General features: G+C 43.1%; 1 protein-coding gene across 1 annotated transcript in view; it reads left to right on the top strand.

Annotated features, from left to right (window-relative positions):
* Nucleotides 1-2,300: 2,300 nt before the first annotated feature.
* The window catches only part of tpcn3 (two pore segment channel 3), a 45,542-nt gene continuing 22,874 nt past the window's right edge, over nucleotides 2,301-24,968 (top strand). The window contains exons 1-9 of the mRNA XM_053337875.1: nucleotides 2,301-2,409; nucleotides 3,878-3,960; nucleotides 4,769-4,883; nucleotides 6,049-6,177; nucleotides 9,412-9,528; nucleotides 18,606-18,724; nucleotides 20,510-20,611; nucleotides 21,902-22,028; nucleotides 22,966-23,173. Coding sequence (XP_053193850.1) covers nucleotides 2,311-2,409; nucleotides 3,878-3,960; nucleotides 4,769-4,883; nucleotides 6,049-6,177; nucleotides 9,412-9,528; nucleotides 18,606-18,724; nucleotides 20,510-20,611; nucleotides 21,902-22,028; nucleotides 22,966-23,173 — 1,099 coding nt within the window. The 5' untranslated portion in view covers nucleotides 2,301-2,310. The remainder of the gene's footprint in view (nucleotides 2,410-3,877; nucleotides 3,961-4,768; nucleotides 4,884-6,048; nucleotides 6,178-9,411; nucleotides 9,529-18,605; nucleotides 18,725-20,509; nucleotides 20,612-21,901; nucleotides 22,029-22,965; nucleotides 23,174-24,968) is intronic.

Genomic DNA, 24,968 nt, shown 5'->3' with positions numbered 1-24,968 from the left:
GGAGAGACTATGTCTCTCGGCTGGCCTGGGAACGCCTCGGGGTCCCTCGGGAAGAGCTGGATGAAGTGGCTGGGGAGAGGGAAGTCTGGGCTTCCCTGCTTAGGCTGCCAGCGACCCGACCCCGGATAAGCGGAAGAAGATGGATGGATGGATGGATGGAAATTAATTCAGAGCAGAGATCAGACTTTATATCGCAGCTCTTCCTTCTTCCTTCTTTATAAGCAACTATGAGTCAATAAGTAAACATGCTTCCGTTACAGAGCAGCAGGGTTTTTTTTCTAGGGCCTGTAAATGTCCTCATTATTATAATGTTTTATTATAGAAAACACCTCAACACAGCCTGAGGAAGGTGTAAAACATGTTAATGTAGTGTAGTGTTGCTATCACATGTGAATTTGGGCTTTGGTCTTTTGGTGCTGCAGCAGTAAATGATCTGCATGTGAAAGTAAAAAGTCCGACCACAGATATAATGAGGCCTAGTTTCATGGTTCAAGCTTACGTGACTCAAAACAACGCCTGACGGTCAGTTTCATTTTAAAAGAAACTAAAACATGAAAATCTAAATAACTCGAGATTTTAAATGTCACTGTGTCTGAGACAGCTGATGTTACAGGAGTGGTAAGCAGTTTAAATGAGGTAAAGTCAGGTTTATATTAATATATCAGGCTGTAGATGGTCTGCATGTGAAAGTAAAAAGTCAAACCACAGATATAATGAGGCCTAGTTTCATGGTTCAAGCTTATGTGACTCAAAGCAACGTCTGACTGTCAGAGAAACTAAAACATTAACGTGACTGTATGTTTCCTTTAGAGCAGTAAAGGGTTAAATGATCTGTTATATGAGCCATATAAAGTAAAGTCAGGTTTATATTGATGCATCAAGCTGTAGAGGTTTGTTTTTAATCAGAAGTCATTTAACAAACATTTGAATCCCTAAAAAAAAAAAAAAAAAATCAGTCCTGCTGGTGACGTCATCGGCTCAGCTTTGCATGACGTCACTGCCCAGGTCTTTAATTTCCTTTTTAATGACAGATTAAATTAAACGTGAAGAAAAGAAAAAACAACCTGAGAGTGTTTTCATGTGTCTTATTTCCGTTATCCTGCAGCTGGGTCATATGACGCCTCGTGCTGCCTTCACGGCCTCTCAATAAAGTCAGTAACACTGAAACTTTATAAACTATACAGTTAAAAAAAAAGGAAATAAAGAATTAAAAAAGGCAAAAACAGCAGATGAATATGTGTAATATTAAGATATGCAGGTGACATAACCGGCAGATTATCATGATTTTAATAATTTAATAAGTTTACAGCATTATTATTGTGTTAATATTTTAGTGTTTAGGAGGAAAAACGACATTAAAACACTTTATAATAGTCCAAAAACAGGAGAAACTATGATATTAAATGCTAAGAATGAACATTTTTGACATTCAGGATGAATATATGTTTTATATATCTACTTTTATGTTTGTTAAGTTCATTAAATGTCAGGTTTAAAAGGATCTCAGCTGTAAATCGTGGCTATGAAAGGGTTAAAACATTACAAACATCTGTTTAAAGTGATTTCCTCTCATAATTATTCTCATTAACAAACTTCTGAACCACAAACATTTCATCAGTCACAGATTAATATGAGATTAAACCTTCATGAAGCTTTCAGAGAGCAGAAAAACTGCATTAAAACACTTGAAACTGTGATATTAAATACTAAGAACGAACATTTTTGACATTTTGGATAAATATAAGTTGAATATATTTACTTTTTTGTGTCATAAATTCATTAAATCTCAGGTTTAAAAGGGTCTCAGATGTAAATCGGAGCTCTTTAAGGGTTAAAACATCACAAACATCTGTTAAAAATGATCCCAGCTGCAGCTCGTCTCGTCTCCACGTCACTGCCTCCTTCCTCCCGCGACGCTCAGATGTCCGAGGTGTCCGTGAACGCAGCAGGACTCCAGCTTTATTACAGCAGGACAAACAGCAGCTGAGAGCAGATCAGATGAGTTCAGGGTCTCTGAGGAGATGCACCGCGATGCAGACCACACTGTCCCCCAGACCTCCAGCATGTAGACCCTCACAGCTGGACTCTTCCTGCTCACATTCACACATTTAAACATTTAAACATTAAATATTAAAACTAGTAAAACTCCTCCTGAAGCTGAAGACCCACCGAGCTGCAAAACTCAACGCTGCTTTTTTTACCTTTTCACTTTTTTCACTTAGTTTATCTTCTTGTTTTAAAGTTGTTTTTTTAAAGGAGGAAAGTTTAGTTTTAGTAGTTTTTGTAGTTTGGAGTTTGTAGTTTGGAGTCATGTCGGATCCGGAGAAGAAGAGTGAAGACATTCCTGATGAGTCTGCAGGAAAAGAGGACAGACTTCCTAACGGAGGGAATACTGTGAAGAGTAAAGAGGTGAGAGTGTGATGCTGCAGCTCTAACCTCTCTGATCATCATTTCATATTAATATTCACTTTAATATTAATAGTTTCATGTGTTAGTGCTGCTAACTCTAACCTGGTGGTTACTTCACGTGACTGCTGTAAAAGTCAGTAAACTGGACTTTTAACCTGCTGGACTCATAAAGTCTTAAAGTCCTCTCAGTGTCACGTTTCTGCTTCTCTTTAAAATCAACTCTAAACAGTTTAAACTTTAACTTTTGATCTTTAATAACCAGGTTAGTTCAGTAGAGAAGTTTTATTTCTTTATTTAACTCTTAAACACAGCAGAGGAAAAAGAGACGTTCATTATTGTTTTAATTCACTTTAATGTGACTAGTTCTCTCATTAGCAGCTTTATATATATATATATATTTATATTTTATATTTTATAAGTTTAACCTTTCCTTTACTCCCCAAGGGAGTAAAGGAAAGAAGGCAGGGAGGGAGGAAGGAAGGAAGGAAGGAGAGAGAACGACAGAAGGAAAAAAGGGGGATGGATGACGGAAGGAAGGAAGGAAGGGACGAAAGGGAATAAGGAAGGGAGGAAGGAAGCATGGAGGAAAGAAGTAAGGAAGGAAGGAAGGTGGGAGGGAAGAAGGTAGGAGGGAGGAAAGAAGGAAGGAGGGAGGAAAGAAGGAAGGAAGGAGGGAAGGATGGAGGAAAGAAGGTTAGAGAAGAAGAAAGAGAGGAAGGTAGGGGGGAGGAATGACAGAATGAAGGAAGAAAGGGAGATGGAGGAAAGAAAGAAAGAAAGAAAGAAGGAGAGAGGAAGCACAGATGGAAAGAAGGAAGGAAGGAAGGAAGGAGGGAGGACGACAGGAAGGTTAATCTTCACCAGGTTTCTCGTATTAAAGTATAAAACATGTATTTATATATTTCTGGTGTTTGTTAAACTTGAACTTTTAAGTTTTAATATTTAAACATAAAGACAAGGAAATGCAAAACAGGAAGAACTAGAATAATAATTATAATAATAAAGAATATACACACTCACACACACACACACTCACACACACACTCTCACACACACTCTCTCTCTCACACTCTCTGACCTCTGACCCTTCACACAGATGTAAATTAGATTAAATATAAATATATTTCAGTTGTAAACTCAGTTTTTTTTAATGAATCTTAAACTTTATTTAACTCTGAATAATAAACGTGAACAATAAGTTTAACACAAAGATATATATATATATATATATATATATATAAAAGTTCACTGATTCTTTAACATGAGGCTGATTTTAAATGAGAGTTAATCTGTTGCCGTGGTAACGAGCAGGATCACAGACAGGAAGTGTTTCTGATATTTTGTCCATGAAACGTTCTGATCTCAGCTGATTGTTCAACTTCTCACAGTTTAATGTTCTCTGACCTCGTTGTTCTGATAGTTTTATTTTATTTTATTTTATTTTATTTTCTTCTTCTTTGTGTTTCAGGACTTCGATCTCGCCTCCATCTACGTTTCAGACGCTCAGTACAACAGAAACATCTGCTTTGATCCTTCACCTCAATCTGTGAAGTGAGACCTCATTCATATCTGAGAGATGAAGGAAGGAAGGAAGGAGGGAAGGAGGAAGGAAGAAAGGATGGAAAGAAGGAAGGGTGGAAGGACAGATCGAAGGAAAGAAGAAATAAAGGAAAGAAGGACAGACAAATGGAAGGAAAGACAGAAGAAAGGAAAAGAAGACAGGAAGGAGAGATGGAAGAAAGGGAGGAAGGAAAGAAGACAAGGAGGAAAAAGGGAAGGAAGGGAGGAAGGAAGGAAGGATGGAAGGAAAGAAGAAATAAAGGAAAGAATGAAGGAATGAAGACAAGAAGGAAAGACAAATGGAAGGAAGGAAGCAAAGGAAAAGAAAACAGGAAGGAAGGAAAGAAGGACAGACGAACAGAAGGAAGGATAAGAAGACAGGAAAGAGAGAGGAAGGAAGGAAGGAAGGAAGGAAGGAAGGAAAGAAAAGAAGCCAGGTAGGAAAGTGGGCCGGATTGAACCCCTTAGCGGTCCGGTTCTGGTCCTCGGGCCTCAGGTTTGAACCTTTAGTCATTAACTGAGTGGATGATAGAAAAGCTGTTTGATCCACTGCAGCTTTAAAACTAATAGAGATTCAGACTCAGACTGGAAGGATGGAAGGAAGGAAAGAAGGAAAGGAAGGAAGGAAGGAAGGAAAGAAGGAAAGGAAGGAAGGAAAGAAGTAAGGAAGAATGGAAGGAAGGAAGGAAAGAAGGACAGACAAACAGAAGGAAGGAAGGAAGGAAGCAAGGAAGGAAAGATGAAAGGAAGGAAGGAAGGAAGGGAGGAAGTGATACTAACTACTTCCTGTGTGTTGCAGACTGTACCTGCTCTACAACCACTGGGTCCCTCAGGTCCTCCTCTACTTCTTCATCATGGTGGATTTATCTCTGGCCATCTTCGAGGAGCCGGCCGTCTTCCTACTTCCTGTTTGGGTAAAAACTAAAAACTCACTTCCTCTTTATGTCTGTGAAAACTCAACGGCAGCTAAAAGCTCTGAGTCAGCAGATAAATGATGATGTCATGATGTCAAACTGCTGATGGAGAGAAATGATTCAGTAACAGAGAGGTCTGGAAGGAAGGAAGGAAGGAAGGAAGGAAGGAAGGGAGGAGTGAAGGAAGGGTGTGATGATGTTAAACTGCTGATGGAGAGAAATTATAACGTCTTCAGTAACAGAGAGGTCTCTAAGGAAGGAAGGAAGGACAGACAGAATGAAGGAAGGAAGGATGGAAGAAAGGGAGTAAGGACAGAAGAAGGGAAGGAGTAAAGAAAAGAGGGGAGGACAGGACAGAAGGAAGGAAAGTCAGAAGGAAGAAGGAAGAAAGGGAGGAGGGAAGGGAGGAAGGAAGGAAGAAAGGGAAGAAGGAAAGATGGAAGAAAGGGAGGAAGGACAGAAGGAAGGAAAGTCAGAAGGAAGAAAGGGAGGAAGGACAGAAGAAAGGAAGGAGGGAAGAGAGGAGGGAAGGAAGGAAGAAAGGAAGGACAGAAGAAAGGAAGGAGGGAAGAGAGGAGGGAAGGAAGGAAAGAACTGGAGCCTGATGAGGAATCCGCAGCAAGACATCATGGGTCACACTGAACTGCATATTGAGGGCTGGTCTGCTCTTTATTCATGATGTCATCGACCTACCAGGAATTGTCCCGTCCCTCCCAATGCCCCCCCCCCCCCCACCGCCTTTGATTGCACATGTAGACGGAAGAAAAACGAGAAAAATACTGAGCTGTTTCAAAAAAAAGTCCAAAAAGAACAGAAGAAAGCCGAGATAGACCGTAACCAATAACAACTATCTGACCTGAGTCAGTAGATCTCAGAGCTCTGGGCTCGACTATCTGACCTGAGTCAGTAGATCTCAGAGCTCTGGGTTCAACTATCTGACCTGAGTCAGTAGATCTCAGAGCTCTGGGCTCAACTATCTGACCTGAGTCAGTAGATCTCAGAGCTCTGGGCTCAACTATCTGACCTGAGTATATGAACACCAGATCAGATCTCATGTAAACATTTGTCCTGAAATCATCAATCAGAATACAAACTGTACTGTGTGTGTGTGTGTGTGTGTGTGTGTGCGTGTGTGTGCGTGTGTGTTTGTGTGTTCTGTTGCTAGGCGACCATGCTGGTGGAGCTGCTCTGTCTGCTCGTCTTCACCCTTCGTCTCGTCCACTACGCCAAAGTCATCCCACGAGAGAAGTTCTGGAAAGACCCCAAAAACATCGCCATCATCGTCATCATCATGGTGGGTGGGGCTCAGTGATGTCATCGTTGTAGTGGTGGTGGGTGGGGGGGCTTAGTGACGTCATCGGTACGGTGGTGGGCGGGTGGGGCTTAGTGACGTCATCAGTATGGTGGTGGGTGGGGGGGCTTAGTGACGTCATCGGTACGGTGGTGGGCGGGTGGGGCTTAGTGACGTCATCAGTACGGTGGTGGGTGGGGCTTAGCGACGTCATCAGTATGGTGGTGGGTAGGGGGTTTTAGTGACGTCATCAGTATGGTGATGGGTGGGGGGGCTTAGTGACATCATCATTATAGTGGTAGGTGGGGCTTAGTGACATCACCGTTGTACTGACATAGTTCAGCTTTAAATGTATATCTACTTTTTCTAGAACTGCCACTAAGCATTATTTTCATTATCAGTTAGAAAAGAGTGAAACTTATTGTCTTTATACGATGATAAGACGAGCCGAAGCAACACTTACTCACATTTAAGAAGCTAAAACAAAGAATGAAAGATAAGAATCAAAAACTATGTAACTAGAATCCCCTAAAATATCACTAATTACACTTTAATGTACCCCTGAAAGCTCAGTAAGAGGTTTAATGATCCCTTCATTTGACAAGGCCTTATTTATTCATCTGAAGGAGGTATTAAGGGTAAAACTTAAACCCCTTAAAGTCCGTGTAAAGTAAGAATAAATATGTGTTCTGAGTTTGACATACCACAGAAAAGTGTGTTGTTAACCACCCTGCCAAATTTGAATGATTAAAAAAAATCACCAAATATATGAAATTAGGCTTCAAAGTTGTGTAAAACTCCGCTGAAGCCCCGCCCCCTACGAAGTGTCATCTGTCAATCAAAGTCACCACCTCTACCAGAAACGTGGATGCTACGTCTGAGAGCTTTCTGCTGCTAACTCGGCTGCTAGCTCGGCGGCTAACTGTAGACTGTAGTAGTAGTAGTGTGTGCTGAATGTATTTATACCTCTACAGCAGCAGGGGCTACTAACTCAACTGCTAGCTCGGCAGTTAGCTCGGCGGCTAACTCAACTGCTAGCTAGGCGGTTAGCTCGGCTACTAACTCAACTGCTAGCTAGGCGGCTAGCTCGTCAGCTAACTCAGGTAACTGTAGACTGTAGTAGTAGTAGTGTGTGCTGAATGTATTTATACCTCTACAGCAGCAGGGGCGGGTTTATGCTAATCACTAAATCCTGAACACACAATCCACAATTCAAATCTAAATGGTTGAAATGCTTTTTACACCTTTTTTAGAAATACATTTATGACCTATTTAATATGTTTAGAAGAAAACTCACTTTACATTAGAAAGTCCTTAATTTATTTATCACCTTAAAATCTCATTAAAATCACCTTATTTTAACATTATTCATGAGTAAATTCAGTATTTAATCAATTTAACCTCTACAGAGAATCACTGAACAATCATTTTAACATAATTCTTATAAAATCTGCAACAGAGAATATAAATTACTGCGTGTTTCCACTCAGTAAACGTGCACACAGTCACGTAAGCGTCTCTGTGTTGAGGGATCAGACTAACTCCTGGAGACGGTTGGTGACTCGTTGGACGTTTCCTGGAGGTTATTTTGGTGTGAAAGCTGCAGCAGAGTTCCTGTGAGAGACAGAAAAAGTGCTGAGGAGACTTTCTGCTGCTGCTGCTGCTGTTGTGAAACAACCTTTAGCCCAACATGTTGCCTCGTCAGCGCCTTTTTTAAAAAGCAGAACAACTTCCTGGTGACTCGCCGCGATCACTTCAGGACACGGGAAATAATCTGAAATACCAGCACTGACGTTGAGTTTTACTGCAGTCTGTGAACGCCTCTCTGTCCCTTCAGTTTAGAAAGATTAGCTTTATGAGTAATTGATGTTATTTAGTGTGATTTTAAAAGGTTTAACATGGTCTAAGTTCAGTAAGTTAAAGGTCAAAGGTCCCTGAACGCCTCGTGTTTGACGAGCTGAAGTCAGTAGAAGGTGAATTAGGAGATTTTTAGTTGTAAATCATGTAAATATATTCCAGTAGAGCTCCAGATTATAAACACAGAGCAGGAAATGTGAAGAATACGAGTCATTTTAAAGCTTATTATACAAATGTTACCTTCAGAGATAAGATAAGGAGACTTTATTGTCATTGTACGGACACATAGAGAATGAGATTAGAGCTGCTGCTGGCTCACAGTGAAACATATAACAGTATAACACAACAGGTGCAGGTCATAAATAATAAACACAACAACACAGGAAGCAGTAAATGTAAATGTAAGAGTTAATGGTTCATGTGGGTTCATTGTTAGAGAGGACAGCAGATATAAAGAGTTCATCATCACACTATTATAAAGATGTAGTTTAATATTAGAGCTGTTCAATATGTGGATATAATATTATATCTTCTGTAAAATGATTGAATTTAACAGACTGTTTCTACCTTTTATCCACATTACAGATGATTATCAAACATTTAACTGTTCAAGCATCAGGAAGCATCAAATTATGAATTTTGACGTATTTAATCAAATAATATTGTGATAGTAGATTTTGTCCATAAGGCTCAGCTCTAGTTATTATATCTCTGGATGCTTTATATTCATAGTCAGCAGCAGATGTTGAACCTTTAAGGAGTGTGTAAAATGAATTCATACATTATCTTCTAAACACATTAAATAGGTCATAAATGTATTTCTAAAAAAGGTGTAAAAAGCATTTCAACCATTTAGATTTGAATTGTGGAGCTAGGATTAGCATAAACCCGCCCCTGCTGCTGTAGAGGTAGAAATACATTCAGCACACACTACTACAGTCTACAGTTAGCCAGTTAGCTGAGTTAGCAGCTAAGCTAGCCGCTAAGTTAGCCGCCGAGCTAACCACAGAGCTAGCAGCCGAGCTAGCAGCAGAAAGCTCTCAGACGTAGCGTCCATGTTTCTGGTAGAGGTGGTGACTTTGATTGACAGGTGACATTTGGTAGGGGGCGGGGCTTCAGCGGACTCGGTGGCCACGCCCACAGCGTTTGGGAGCAGAGAAAGAGGCTAATTTTTACACAACTTTGAAGCCTAATTTCATATATTTGGTGATTTTTTTTATCATTCAAATTTAGCAGGGTGGTTAACAACACACTTTTCTGTGGTATGTCAAACTCAGAACACATATTTATTCTTACTTTACACAGATGTTGAGTATTAAGTTATTGTTAAAGTTATTGTCTCTGTTCTCTCTCTCTCCCCCCCCCCCCCCCCTCTCTCAGCTGACTCTGATAGATATGATAATCTATGGAGGTCTGAAAGCTGCTAACTGTTACTCCGTCCGCTGGTCCAGAGTTCTGCGGCCGCTGCTGTTGGTCAACGTCACCGAAGGACGACAGGTAACAAACACACTTTAACTCTTTAACTCTTTAACACCTGCTAGGAATATAACTATAAATGTTTATGATCAGTTAACCTCCTAATGTAACGGTCAATGCTCTTCAACTCTTCAAGAAGATTAAAACGTTCATCAGTTAAATCAGAGGAGTCAAACATGAGGCCAGTGGGCCAGAACCGGGCCACCGAAGGGTCCGATCCGGCCCACTGACCTTCTTCTTTTCCTTTCCTTCCCTCCTTCACTCTGTCTGTCTGTGTTCTTTTCCTTCCATCCGTGTTTCCTTCCTTCCTTCCTTCCTTCCTCCCTTGCCTCTCTCCCACTTTTCTTCCTGTTCTTTTCCTTCCTTCCTTCTTTCCATCCATCTTTCCTTTCTGTCTTCCATCTGTCCTTCCTCCCTTCCTCCATTCTGTCTTTTTCCATCTGTTCCTCGTCCTTCTTCCCTTTCTTCTTTCTTTCATGCTCTCCGTCCCTTCTTTCTTCCTTCTGTCCTTCCTCCCATCCCTCTTTTCTTCCTTCCTTCATTCTGTCTGTCCCTCCTTTCTTCCATGTTTCCTTCCTGTGTTCTTTTCCTTCCGTACTTCCTTCTTTCCATCCACCTTTCCTTTCTGTCTTCCATCTGTCCTTCCTCCCATCTCTCCTTTCTTCCATCTGTCCTTCCTCCCATCTCTCCTTTCTTCCATCTGTCCTTCCTCCCGTCCCTCCTTTCTTCCATCTGTCCTTCCTCCTGTCCCTCCTTTCTTCCATCTGTCCCTCCTCCCATCTCTCCTTTCTTCCATCTGTCCTTCCTCCCGCCCCTCCTTTCTTCCATCCACCTTTCCTTCCTTTCTTCCATCTGTCCCTCCTCCCGTCCCTCCTTTCTTCCATCTGTCCCTCCTCCCGTCCCTCCTTTCTTCCATCTGTCCCTCCTCCCGTCCCTCCTTTCTTCCATCTGTCCCTCCTCCCGTCCCTCCTTTCTTCCATCTGTCCCTCCTCCCGTCCCTCCTTTCTTCCATCTGTCCCTCCTCCCGCCCCTCCTTTCTTCCATCTGTCCCTCCTCCCATCCCTCCTTTCTTCCATCTGTCCCTCCTCCCGTCCCTCCTTTCTTCCATCTGTCCCTCCTCCCGTCCCTCCTTTCTTCCATCTGTCCCTCCTCCCGTCCCTCCTTTCTTCCATCTGTCCCTCCTCCCGTCCCTCCTTTCTTCCATCTGTCCCTCCTCCCGTCTCTCTTCCATTTTTCTATCCTGTCTTCTTTTCCTTCCTTCCATCTTTTTAATGATCCTACATCAGATCATATTAGTCTGTATTTGACTCGTCTGATTTAAAGGATCAACATGTGGAATATAAAAAGCGTATCAAACTCTTAAAAACCAGATGATGAAATATAAAGCTGAACTATTGGGGACATGTAACCATGAATATATAAAGAATCTATATCTGTCTTCTTTATCAGGTGAAACCATGACAACCATGAAACCCAAATAAAGCTCAGTGACCCAGAAACAACCCGGCATGAAACATGTTAAAGCCACAGTGAGACAAATCAGGTCAAACTATTATAAAACACCCCCCCCCCCCCACCAACACCCCCCCCCAACCCCTAACCCCCAACCCCCCCCCCCTCAACCCCCAACCCCTAACCCTAGAAAAACAATAACTAAACTAAACTATTTAAAAAGATGGAAGGCAGGAGTCAAGGAGTGAGGAAAGAAGGAAGGAAGGTAGGAAGGAAGGAAGGAAGGAAGGAAGGAAAAGAAGACAGAAAGGAAAGATGGAAGGAAGACAGGACAAATGGAAGGAAGGAAAAGGAGGAGGAGAAGGAAAGATGGAAGGAAGGACGGAAGGAAAAGGAGTAGGAGAAGGAAAGATGGAAGGAAGACAGGACAGATGGAAGGAAGGAATTAAGTATCAAAGAATGAAAAGAAGGAAGGAAAAGAAGACAGCAGGAAGTGGGCCGGGGTCGACCCCTTGGCGGGCCGGTCCTGGCCCACGGGCCGCATGTTTGACACCCCCCCCCCTTCCTTCCTTCTTCCTCCCTTCCTTTTCGTCCTCCTTCCTTTCTTTCCTTCTCTCCCTCCCTCCTTCCCTCATACCTTCCTTCCTTCCTCCCTCCTACCTTCCTTCCTTCCTTTCTTCCTTCTTTCTCTCCCTCCTACCTTCCTTCCTTCCTCTGTCCTTCTTTCTTTCTTTCCTTCTCTCCCTCCCTCCTTCCCTCATACCTTCCTTCCTTCCTTCACTCCTTTCTTACTCCTTTCCTTCCTTCTTCCTCCCTTCCTTTTCGTCCTCCTTCCTTTCTTTCCTTCTCTCCTTCCCTCATACCTTCCTTCCTTCCTCCCTCCTACCTTCCTTCCTTCCTTTCTTCCTTCTTTCTCTCCCTCCTACCTTCCTTCCTTCCTTCCTCCGTCCTACTTTCCTTCCTTTCCTCCCTCCCTTCTTTCCTCTGTCCTTCTTTCTTTCTTTCCTTCTCTCCCTCCCTCCTTCCCTCATACCTTCCTTCCTTCCTTCACTCCTTTCTTACTCCTTTCCTTCCTTCTTCCTCCCTTCCTTTTCGTCCTCCTTCCTTTCTTTCCTTCTCTCCCTCCCTCCTTCCCTCATACCTTCCTTCCTTCCTCCCTCCTACCTTCCTTCCTTCCTTTCTTCCTTCTTTCTCTCCCTCCTACCTTCCTTCCTTCCTTCCTCCGTCCTACTTTCCTTCCTTTCCTCCCTCCCTTCTTTCCTCTGTCCTTCTTTCTTTCTTTCCTTCTCTCCCTCCCTCCTTCCCTCATACCTACCTTCCTTCCTTCACTCCTTTCTTACTCCTTCCCTCATACCTTCCTCCGTCCTACTTTCCTTCCTTCTCTCCCTCCCTCCTTCCCTCATACCTTCCTTCCTCCCTCCCTCCTTCCCTCATACCTTCCTCCGTCCTACTTTCCTTCCTTCTCTCCCTCCCTCCTTCCCTCATACCTTCCTTCCTCCCTCCCTCCTTCCCTCATACCTTCCTTCCTTCCTCCTTCCTTCCTCCTTCCTACCTTCCTTCCTTCCTCCCTCATACCTTCCTTCCTTCCTTCCTCCGTCTTACCTTCCTTCCTTTCCTCCCTCCCTTCTCTCCTCTGTCCTTCTTTTTTTCCTTCTTTCCTCCCTCCTACCTTCCTTCCTTCCTTCCTCCGTCCTACTTTCCTTCCTTTCCTCCCTCCCTTCTTTCCTCTGTCCTTCTTTCTTTCTTTCCTTCTCTCCCTCTCTCCTTCCCTCATACCTTCCTTCCTTCCTTCCTTCCTTCCTTCCTTGCTTCCTTCGCTCCTTTCTTACTCAAATCAGGTCAAACTATTATAAAACATCCCCTAACCCTAACCCTAGAACTCTGTCCGACTCAAACCGAAGCCGAGCCCAGCTGTGAAGTCAGCAGTATAACCGTCAGATAAGATAAGTAACTCTTTATTGATCTCTGGAGAGGAAGTGTTCATGTTGGAGCAGAACAGGAAGTGAGGAAGTAAGATAAGAGCGGAGAGAGATAAACACACAAGAAACAAAAACATCAAGTCAGTGGAATTCAATCTGTGTTCGGCACGAAGACCCACACGAAGAGAAAGAAGGAAGGAATGACAGAAGGAATGAAGGAAGGAAAGAAGGGAAGGAGGAAGGAAGAGAAAGAAGGGAAGGAGGAAGGAAGAGAAAGAAGGAAGGAATGAAGGAAGGAATGAAGGAAGGGAGGATAAATGGAGGGAAGGTAGGAAGGAAGAAAGGAATGAAGGAAGGACAGAAGGAAGGGAGGAAAGAAGGGAGGAAGGAAGGACAGAAGGAAGGAAGGAAGGACAGAAGGAAAGAAGGGAGGAAGTAAGGAATGACAGAAGGAATGAAGGAAGGGAGGGAGGAAGGAAGGAAAGAAGGGAAGGAGGAAGGAAGAGAAAGAAGGAAGGAATGAAGGACAGAAGGAAGGAAGAAAAGAAGGGAGGAAGTGAATGAAGGAAGGCAGGACAAATGGAGGGAAGGGAGGACAAATGGAGGGAAGGTAGGAAGGAAGGAAGGACAGAAGGAGGGAAGGAAGGAAGGGAGGGAGGGAGGAAGTAAGGAATGACAGAAGGAATGAAGGAAGGGAGGGAGGGAGGAAGGAAGGAATAAAGGACAGAAGGAATGAAGGAAGGGAGGGAGGAAGGAAGGAATAAAGGACAGAAGGAAGGAAGGAAGGAAGGGAGGGAGGAAGGACGGACAAATGGAGAGAAGGTGGGAAGGGAGGGAGGGAGGAAGGAAGGAAGGAAGGAAGGAATAAAGGAAGAAAGGACAAAAGGAAGGAAGGACAGAAGGAAGGAAGGAAGGGAGGAATGACAGAAGGAATGAAAGGAGGGAGGAAGGAAAGAAAGAAGGAAAGAAGGGAGGGAGGGAGAAAGGAAGGAAGGAAGGGAGGAATGACAGAAGGAAGGAAGGGAGGGAGGATGGAAGGATAGAAGGAAGGAAGGAAGGAAGGAAGGACAGAAGGAGGGAAGGAAAGAAAGAAAGACGGAAAGAAGGAAGGGAGGAATGACAGAAGGAATAAAGGAAGGACAGAAGGAAGGAAGGAAGGGAGGAATGACAGAAGGAATGAAGGGAGGGAGGGAGGAAGGAAGGAATAAAGGAAGGACAGGAGGAAGGAAGGGAGGGAGGAAGGAAGGACAAATGGAGGGAGGGAAGGAAGGAAGGAAGGAAGAAGGAAGGAAGGACAAATGGAGGGAAGGTAGGAAGGAAGGAATGAAGGAAGGACAAATGGAGGGAAGGTATGAAGGAAGGACAAATGGAGGGAAGGACGGAAGGAAGGGAGGGAGGAAAGGAGGAAGGAAGGAAGAAGGAAGGAATGAAGGACAAATTGAGGGAAGGTAGGAAGGAAGGAAGGGAGGGAGGAATGAAGGAAGGAAGAAGAAGAATATCTTAATAACAGAAACACATGACTGGTGTCTGATAGCTGACCTCTTTTACTTCCTTCTTTTATTTTGAAATCCTGTTTATTGCATCAGTATCTGGGTCAGTGAGGTTTTATTTAGTGTCCGTGTGGTTTAGTTTAAATTTAAAGGGTTAAAATGTGAAAATAAACGTATGAATAACTTCACACATTCTTTTTTTGTGGACCCAGCATCAAATTTCTGCTTTTAATCCATTTAGAGAGAATATATTAGAGGATTATGGTAAAAATGTCTAAGTGGTGTAACCATAAAAACTTGAGACTGGAAGTCCCGTCTTCCTCCCTCCTTCCTTCCTTCCTTCCTCCCTCCTTCCTTCCTCCCTCCTTCCTACCTTCCTCCCTCCCTCCCTTCTACCTACTGTAGACTAGCTACTACTGTAATTACGGTAGACTAGCTACTACAGTAATTACAGTAGACTAGCTACTACAGTAATTACGGTAGACTAGCTACTACAGTAATTACTGTAGACTAGCTACTGCAGTAATTACGGTAGACTAGCTACTACAGTAATTACAGTAGACTAGCTACTACAGTAATTACAGTAGGCTAGCTACTACAGTAATTACAGTAGGCTAGCTACTACAGTAATTACGGTAGACTAGCTACTACAGTAATTACAGTAGACTAGCTACTACAGTAATTACAGTAGGCTAGCTACTACAGTAATGACAGTAGGCTAGCTACTACAGTAATTACGGTAGACTAGTTACTACAGTAATTACAGTAGGCTAGCTACTACAGTAATTACGGTAGACTAGCTACTACAGTAATTACAGTAGACTAGCTACTACAGTAATTACAGTAGGCTAGCTACTACAGTAATGACAGTAGGCTAGCTACTACAGTAATTACGGTAGACTAGTTACTACAGTAATTACAGTAGGCTAGCTACTACAGTAATTACGGTAGGCTAGCTACTACAGTAATTACAGTAGACTAGCTACTACAGTAATTATGGTAGACTAGCTACTACAGTAATTACAGTAGACTAGCTACTACTGTAATTACGGTAGACTAGCTACTACAGTAATTACGGTAGACTAGCTACTACAGTAATTACAGTAGGCTAGCTACTACAGTAATTACGGTAGACTAGCTACTACAGTAATTATGGTAGACTAGCTACTACAGTAATTACTGTAGACTAGCTACTACTGTAATTACGGTAGACTAGCTACTACAGTAATTACGGTAGGCTAGCTACTACAGTAATTACGGTAGGCTAGCTACTACAGTAATTACTGTAGACTAGATACTACAGTAATTACGGTAGACTAGCTACTACAGTAATTACTGTAGACTAGCAACTACAGTAATTACAGTAGGCTAGCTACTACAGTAATTACGGTAGACTAGTTACTACAGTAATTACGGTAGACTAGCAACTACAGTAATTACATTAGACTAGCTACTACAGTAATTACTGTAGACTAGCTACTGCAGTAATTACGGTAGACTAGCTACTACAGTAATTACAGTAGACTAGCTACTACAGTAATTACTGTAGACTAACTACTACTGTAATTACAGTAGACTAGCTACTACTGTTATTACGGTAGACTAGCTACTACAGTGATTACAGTAGACTAGTTACTACAGTAATTACGGTAGACTAGCTACTACAGTAATTATGGTAGACTAGTTACTACAGTAATTACGGTAGACTAGCTACTACAGTAATTATAGTAGACTAGCTAGTACAGTAATTACAGTAGGCTAGTTACTACAGTAATTACAGTAGACTAGCTAATACAGTAATTACTGTAGACTAGCTACTACAGTAATTACGGTAGACTAGCTACTACAGTAATTACGGTAGGCGAGCTACTACAGTAATTACGGTAGACTAGCTACTACAGTAATTACAGTAGACTAGTTACTACAGTAATTACAGTAGACTAGTTACTACAGTAATTACAGTAGACTAGCTACTACAGTAAGTACGGTAGACTAGTTACTACAGTAATTACGGTAGACTAGCTACTACAGTAATTACGGTAGACTAGCTACTACAGTAATTACGGTAGACTAGCTACTACAGTAATTACAGTAGACTAGTTACTACAGTAATTACGGTAGACTAGCTACTACAGTAATTACGGTAGACTAGTTACTACAGTAATTACAGTAGACTAGTTACTACAGTAATTACAGTAGACTAGCTACTACAGTAATTACGGTAGACTAGTTACTACAGTAATTACGGTAGACTAGCTACTACAGTAATTACGGTAGACTAGCTACTACAGTAATTACAGTAGACTAGCTACTACAGTAATTACTGTAGACTAGCTACTACAGTAATTACAGTAGACTAGTTACTACAGTAATTACGGTAGACTAGCTACTACAGTAAGTACGGTAGACTAGTTACTACAGTAATTACGGTAGACTAGCTACTACAGTAATTACGGTAGACTAGCTACTACAGTAATTACGGTAGACTAGCTACTACAGTAATTACAGTAGACTAGTTACTACAGTAATTACAGTAGACTAGTTACTACAGTAATTACGGTAGACTAGCTACTACAGTAAGTACGGTAGACTAGTTACTACAGTAATTACGGTAGACTAGCTACTACAGTAATTACGGTAGACTAGCTACTACAGTAATTACAGTAGACTAGTTACTACAGTAATTACGGTAGACTAAAGGCACTCGTTTGGATTTGATTGGGCTGCCGTAATTACTGTATTAACAGTGCAACTTCATTTCAAAAGGCAGCTTTCTCTCCCAGAGCTCCGCTGATGGACCCGGTGGAAATCCCCACTAAGGCAGCTTTATTTATATTATAGAGCATTTCATACACAGAGTCAACTGTGTTCCAGAGATAATAAAATAAAATCACGTTTACTGGATTTACTTCCTGTTACAGGTTTTATATTATTGGTCATAAATTCAAAGGTTCAGTGAACAGAGATCAGAAACGTAATGAAGCGTTCAGATTTTATCACCTGATGATGTCATCATGTCACATGATCAGATCAGGACTTCCTGTATTATAACTGACAACTGACCTGTGTGTGTATGTGTGTGTCTCTGTGTGTGTGTCTCTGTGTATGTGTGTGTCTCTGTGTGTGTGTGTGTGTGTGTGTGTGTGTGTGTGTGTGTGTGTGTGTGTGTGTGTGTGTGTGTGTATAATCTCTGCATCTGTGTATAAACTTCCGGCCGCTAAACGAACGAATGTTTTAACTTTTTGATCTGACGGCGCCTGAACGCGTCATTAGTGTTGCGTTCGGGTCCCGTGGGAGATCATCATTGTGTGTTTGTTAGTGTTGCGTTCGGGTGCCGTGGGAGATCATCATAGTGTGTGTGTGTGTTAGTGTTGCGTTCGGGTGCCGTGGGAGATCATCATAGTGTGTGTGTGTTAGTGTTGCGTTCGGGTGCCATGGGAGATCATCCTAGTGTGTGTGTGTTAGTGTTGCGTTCGGGTGCCGTGGGAGATCATCATTGTGTGTTTGTTAGTGTTGCGTTCGGGTGCGGTGGGAGATCATCATTGTGTGTTTATCCGTGTTGCGTTCGGGTGCCGTGGGAGATCATCATTGTGTGTTTGTTGGTGTTGCGTTCGGGTGCCGTGGGAGATCATCATTGTGTGTTTGTCTGTGTTGCGTTCGGGTGCCGTGGGAGATCATCATTGTGTGTGTTTGTCAGTGTTGCGTTCGGGTGCCGTGGGAGATCATCATTGTGTGTGTGTGTTAGTGTTGCGTTCGGGTGCCGTGGGAGATCATCATTGTGTGTTTGTTTGTGTTGCGTTCGGGTGCCGTGGGAGATCATCATTATTGTGTTTGTTAGTGTTGCGTTCGGGTCCCGTGGGAGATCATCATTGTGTGTTTGTCAGTGTTGCGTTCGGGTGCCGTAGGAGATCATCATTGTGTGTTGCGTTCAGCTTCCTACCTTCCTTCTTTCCTTCTCTCCGTCCTTCCCTCCCTCCTACCTTCCTACCTTCCTTCCTTCTTTCCTTCGTCCTCCCTTCCTCCCTCCCTCCTACATTCCTACCTTCTTTACTTCTTTCCTTCGTCCTTCCTTCATCATTGTGTGTTTGTCAGTGTTGCGTTCGGGTGCCGTGGGAGATCATCATAGTGTGTTTGTCTGTGTTGCGTTCGGGTGCCGTGGGAGATCATCATTGTGTGTTTGTTAGTGTTGCGTTCGGGTGCCGTGGGAGATCATCATTGTGTGTTTGTCTGTGTTCAGCTCCGCCGGGCGTTCAGAAGCATCCGGAACGCTCTGCCTCAGATCTTCTACGTCTTCCTGCTCTTCATGTTCAGCGTGCTCATCTTCTCCCTCATGGCCCTCAAGCTGCTCGGCAAACGGTGAGACTCCCTCCTACCTTCCCTCCTACCTTCTTTCCTTCCTTCTTTCCTTCCTTTCTACCTTCCTTCCTTCTTTCCTTCCCTCCTACCTAAAGGAACCCTCCTTTCTTCCTTCTTTCCTCCCTTCCTCTTTTCCTTTCTCCATATATATATATATTATTTTATGTGTTTTTATTTTATATGTGACGATAAAGCAGGGTATGCATTAGGGCATGGCTACGTCCTGATTGACAGGTTGATTGACCAATGTCCTCGAGATCCAGCCCTCGTAACCATAGCAACCTCCCCGCTCCGCCCATGGCTCCGCCTCATGCCCAGGACGTAAGAAATGGACGTAACATCCGTGACGTCACCCATTGGTTTGTGGACTGCTGCTCGGAAGCCAATAGTTTCTAATCTAGGCAGCGCCATCTTGAAAATTTCAGGTGCATGCTGGGAAAAATAAAAACACGGATTCTACTTATATGGGCATGAGGCGGAGCCATGGGCGGAGCGGGGAGGTTGCTATGGTTACGAGGGCTGGATCTCGAGGACATTGGTCAATCAACCTGTCAATCAGGACGTAGCCACGCCCTAATGCATACCCTGCTTTATCGTCACATATAAAATCAGGGAGGCCAAAATGTCCCAAATGAACATCATACTGCATTGAAGAAGGCTTTAAACTAGCGATTGAGACCATAAACACATTTTGAAAACGTTTACTGAGGTTAGAAATCAAGTGAGAAGTTGGTGAATTCTCCATTGACTTGTATAGAGACGGTCGCCCCCTGGTGGCCTTTTGATAGAATGCAGCTCTAAGTTACTTGGCTTCATTTCAGAGGAGCAGAACTCCCCGCCTGGTTCTACATCACTGAGCAGGTTTTATTAGGTTATAACATTAAGTGTCAGTTCATCATTCAGTCCTTCAGCAGCCGAGGTCACGATCTCCTGAAGGAGGCAGCGAAAACTTCCTGTCTCCTTCACAATAAGACAATAGATCTATATTTATATTGCCTAATATAGATAAAATCAACTATATTGCAGCAACAGTGTAGAAATGACTATCAGTGATTTCACAATATATTTACTCAATGCTTTTTTAATTTAAACTTCCTGTCGTCCTCCCGGGTCAAATTGACCCCGTCTCTTTTGACTGTTCCTTCTTTCTTCCCTTCCTACCTTCTGTCCTTCCTTCCTTCCTTCTGTCCTTCCTTCTCTCCCTCCCTCCCTCCTACCTTCCTTTCTTCCTTCCTTCTCTCCCTCCCGCCTACCTTCCTTCCTTCCTTCCTTCCCTTCCTTCCTTCCTTCTCTCCCTCCCTCCTACCTTCCTTCCCTCCGTCCTCCCTTCTTTCCTCCCTCCCTCCTACCTTCCTTTCTTCCTTCCTTCTCTCCTTCCCTCCTACCTTCCTGCCTTCCTTCCTTCCTTCCCTCCGTCCTCCCTTCTTTCCTTCCTTCCTCCCTCCTACCTTCCTTCCTTCCTTCCTCCGTCCTCCCTTCCTTCCTTTCCTCCGTCACTTCTTTCCTCTGTCCTTCTTTCTTTCCTTCTTTCCTCCCTTCTCCCCTCATACCTTCCTTTCGTCTTTCCTCCCTCCTTCCCTCATACCTTCCTTCCTTCCCTCCCTCCTTTCTTTTCCTTTCATCCTTCCTTCCCTCCTTTCTTACTCCTTTCCTTCCTTCTTCCTCCCTTCCTTTTCGTCCTCCTTTCCTCCCTTCCTTTCCTTCCTTTCCTTCGTTCTTCCTCCCTTCCTTCCTTGACTCGAGGACAACAGGAGTGTTAATATGAATATTTTATTTTCTCCTCAGAGGTCTGAAGACGATCGACGGCGCTCCGTACTTCACCAACTATCTGGACATCGTGTTCGACCTTTACGTCCTCGTCACGACGGCCAACAGCCCCGACATCATGTGAGAGCCACTTCCTGTCTGTGATGCTGCGATAATCATTCACACCTTAAATCTACATGTGCTGCATGATGGTGTTTTATTTCTGTAACTTCCTGTTAGACAGAAACAGGAAGTTGTTTTATGAAGAAGAAGAAGAAGAAACATTAAAACGACTATGAAGAAAGTTAATTTGTAATCCTCCTTCCTTTCTTTCCTTCTCTCCCTCCCTCCTTCCCTCATACCTACCTACCTACTTTCCTTCCTTCCTTCCTTCCTTCCTTCTCTCCCTCTGTCCTTCTTTCTTTCCTTCTTTCCTCCCTTCTCCCCTCCTACCTTCCTTCCTTCCTTCCTTCCTTCCTTCCTTCCTTCCTTCCTTCCTTCTCTCCCTCCCTCCTACCTTCCTTCCTTTCCACCCTCCCTTCCTTCCTTCTCTCCCTCCCTCCTACCTTCCTTCCTTCCTTTCCACCCTCCCTTCTTCCCTCTGTCCTTCTTTCCTCCCTTCTCCCCTCATACCTTCCTTCCTTCCTTCCTTCCTTCCTTCCTTCTCTCCCTCCCTCCTACCTTCCTTCCTTTCCACCCTCCCTTCTTCCCTCTGTCCTCCCTTCTCCCCTCATACCTTCCTTCCTTCCTCCCTCCTACCTTTCTTCCTTCCTTCTCTCCCTCCCTCCTACCTTCCTTCCTTTCCACCCTCCCTTCTTCCCTCTGTCCTTCTTTCCTCCCTTCTCCCCTCATACCTTCCTCCCTCCTACCTTCCTTCCTTTCCTCCCTCCCTTCTTCCCTCTGTCCTTCTTTCCTCCCTTCTCCCCTCATACCTTCCTTTTTCCCCTCATACCTTCCTCCCTCCTACCTTCCATCCTTCCTTCCTTCCTTTCTTCCTTCCTTCTTAATCGTGGCATCATAGCAGACATTTGAAAATATATAGTAGTAGTTTATATTAAAGTTTAATCATCATATAATTATAAATATAAAGCTTTTAATGAGCCCTGTTTCATGTCTCGGTCCGTTTGTAAGAGGAAGTGACATCATTCATGTTTTCTGCGTCTCTTCGGCGGGACGTCTCCGATGCTGCGATAATCATTAACACCTTAAATCAACATGACGGCGTTTTATTTCTGTAACTTCCTGTTAGAAAGAAACAGGAAGTTGTTTTATGAAGAAGAAGAAGAAGAAACATTAAAACTCATTTATTAGGTTTAGTTTTAGCAGGATTATAAATAAAGGTGTTGTTGTGTTTTATAACCGTGTTTCATGTCTTGGTCCGTTTGTAAAGAGGAAGTGACATCATTGGTGTTTCCTGTTTGTGTTCGGCAGGATGCCAGCGTACAACGCCAGCCTCTTCTTCGCCATCTTCTTCATCATTTACATCCTCATCAACACGTACATCTTCATGTCCGTCTTCTTGGCCGTCGTCTTCAACAACTACAAGAAATACCTCAAGGTACGGCGGTCTGGGTACGGTGGCCCAGAGGGGCAAAAACTAAAATAATAATTACTCAAAGTGGGCGTGGCTTAATGATAGAGGGCTAGAAAAGAAGGATTTTGATGTTAAAGTGCTTTAAAAGACAGATTTGTGGGATTTAGTGACAAGAACCTTTGAGAATCTCAAAAAGCAAAAAGTCTCTCTGTGGAGTCAGTGTTTAGTTTGTCCCTTCTGAGCTTCTGTAGAAACATGGCGGCTCTGTAGAAGAGGACCCGCTCCTTCTGTAGATATAAGTAATGAAAATACAATTATTCTCATTTCAAACCCGCCCCTGCTGCTGTAAAGGTATAAATACGTTCAGCACACACTACTACTACTACAGTCTACAGTTAGCCAGTTAGCCGCCAAGCTTGCAGCTGAGCTAGCAGCCGAGTTAGCGACAGAAAGCTCTCAGATGTAGCGTCCATGTTTCTGGTAGAGGTGGTGACTTTGATTGACAGGTGACACTTGGTAGGGGGCGGGGCTTCAGCGTTTGGGAGCAGAGAAAGAGGCTGATTTTTACACAACTTTGAAGCCTAATTTCATATATTTGGTGATTTTTTTTTTAATCATTCAAATTTGGCAGGGTGGTTAACAACACACTTTTCTGTGGTATGTCAAGCTCAGAACACGGTTTTTAAGGAGCACATTAACATTAACTTGAGTGTTTGACATTTTAGAAAAAATTTATTTCCAGAAGCAAATAAAATGTGTAAGCTCTTGTTATGCTATGAATCGATATTATAATGAGCTCGGTCATTATAACAATATGTTTAGAGAAGACAAACAAACAGCTGCGCTCTTACAAAAGCCAAAACATCCAAACAGAAGCAGATTCATTCACCAATCAAAACACTTCAGACATCAACTCTAACTGTGTGTAAATCATCTGTACCATCGACCCTCTGTCCAACAGGAGGAGGTACGGCAGCTGGTCAGGGCCAAGCGGCAGAAGATGGTGCGTGCGTTCGCCGTGCTGCAGGAGCAGAAGGAGGACGGAGGCGAGCAGGTGGTGAGTCAGGCCAGCTGGAGCCAAGTGGTCAAACTGGTGCAGCCGGACATCAGCGACGCTCACAGAGAGCTGCTGTGGAGCGTCTGTGACGACAAGAGCCAGGGATTCATCGGTGAGTCAGAACAACCTGTAGCTATAGCAACCATAGCACAACCTGTATCTATAGCAACCATAGCACAACATGTATCTATAGCAACCATAGCACAACCTGTATCTATAGCAACCATAACGCAACCTGTGTATCTTTAGCAACCATAGATCAACCTGTATCTATAGCAACCATAGATCAACCTGTATCTATAGCAACCATAGCACAACCTGTATCTATAGCAACCATAGCACAACCTGTATCTATAGCAACCATAGAACAACCTGTATCTATAGCAACCATAGAACAACCTGTATCTATAGCAACCATAACACAACCTGTATCTATAGCAACCATAGAATGACCTGTATCTATAGCAACCATAGAACAACCTGTATCTATAGCAACCATAACACAACCTGTATCTATAGCAACCATAGCGCAACCTGTAGCTATAGCAACCATAACACAACCTGTATCTATAGCAACCATAGCACAACCTGTATCTATAGCAACCATAGCGCAACCTGTATCTATAGCAACCATAGCGCAACCTGTATCTATAGCAACCATAGCACAACCTGCATCTATAGCAACCATAACACAACCTGTATCTATAGCAACCATAACACAACCTGTATCTATAGCAACCATAACACAACCTGTATCTATAGCAACCATAGAACAACCTGTATCTATAGCAACCATAGCGCAACCTGTAGCTATAGCAACCATAACACAACCTGTATCTATAGCAACCATAGCGCAACCTGTATCTATAGCAACCATAGCGCAACCTGTATCTATAGCAACCATAGAACAACCTGTATCTATAGCAACCATAGAACAACCTGTATCTATAGCAACCATAGAACAACCTGTATCTATAGCAACCATAGCACAACCTGTATCTATAGCAACCATAGCACAACCTGTATCTATAGCAACCATAAAACAACCTGTATCTGTAGCAACCATAGCACAACCTGTATCCATAGCAACCATAGAACAACTTGTATCTATAGCAACCATAGAACAACCTGTATCTATAGCAACCATAGCACAACCTGTGTCTATAGCAACCATAGAACAACCTGTATCTATAGCAACCATAGAACAACCTGTATCTATAGCAACCATAGCACGACCTGTATCTATAGCAACCATAGCATATCCTGTATCCATAGCAACCATAGAACAACCTGTATCTATAGCAACCATAGCACAACCTGTGTCTATAGCAACCATAGAACAACCTGTATCTATAGCAACCATAGAACAACCTGTATCTATAGCAACCATAGAACAACCTGTATCTATAGCAACCATAGAACAACCTGTATCCATAGCAACCATAGAACAACCTGTATCTATAGCAACCATAGCACAACCTGTGTCTATAGCAACCATAGAACAACCTGTATCCATAGCAACCATAGAACAACCTGTATCTATAGCAACCATAGCACAACCTGTGTCTATAGCAACCATAGAACAACCTGTATCTATAGCAACCATAGAACAACCTGTATCCATAGCAACCATAGAACAACCTGTATCTATAGCAACCATAGAACAACCTGTATCCATAGCAACCATAGAACAACCTGTATCTATAGCAACCATAGCACAACCTGTGTCTATAGCAACCATAGAACAACCTGTATCTATAGCAACCATAGAACAACCTGTATCCATAGCAACCATAGAACAACCTGTATCTATAGCAACCATAGAACAACCTGTATCTATAGCAACCATAGAACAACCTGATGGTCTGTCTGTGCATTAAATTCCTCATACATGTGCTAAACATTGA

Source organism: Scomber japonicus, chromosome 2 (assembly GCF_027409825.1).
Source record: "Scomber japonicus isolate fScoJap1 chromosome 2, fScoJap1.pri, whole genome shotgun sequence".
Classification (NCBI taxonomy): Eukaryota; Metazoa; Chordata; class Actinopteri; order Scombriformes; family Scombridae; genus Scomber; species Scomber japonicus.
This window is presented reverse-complemented; position numbering and strand designations above follow the sequence as displayed.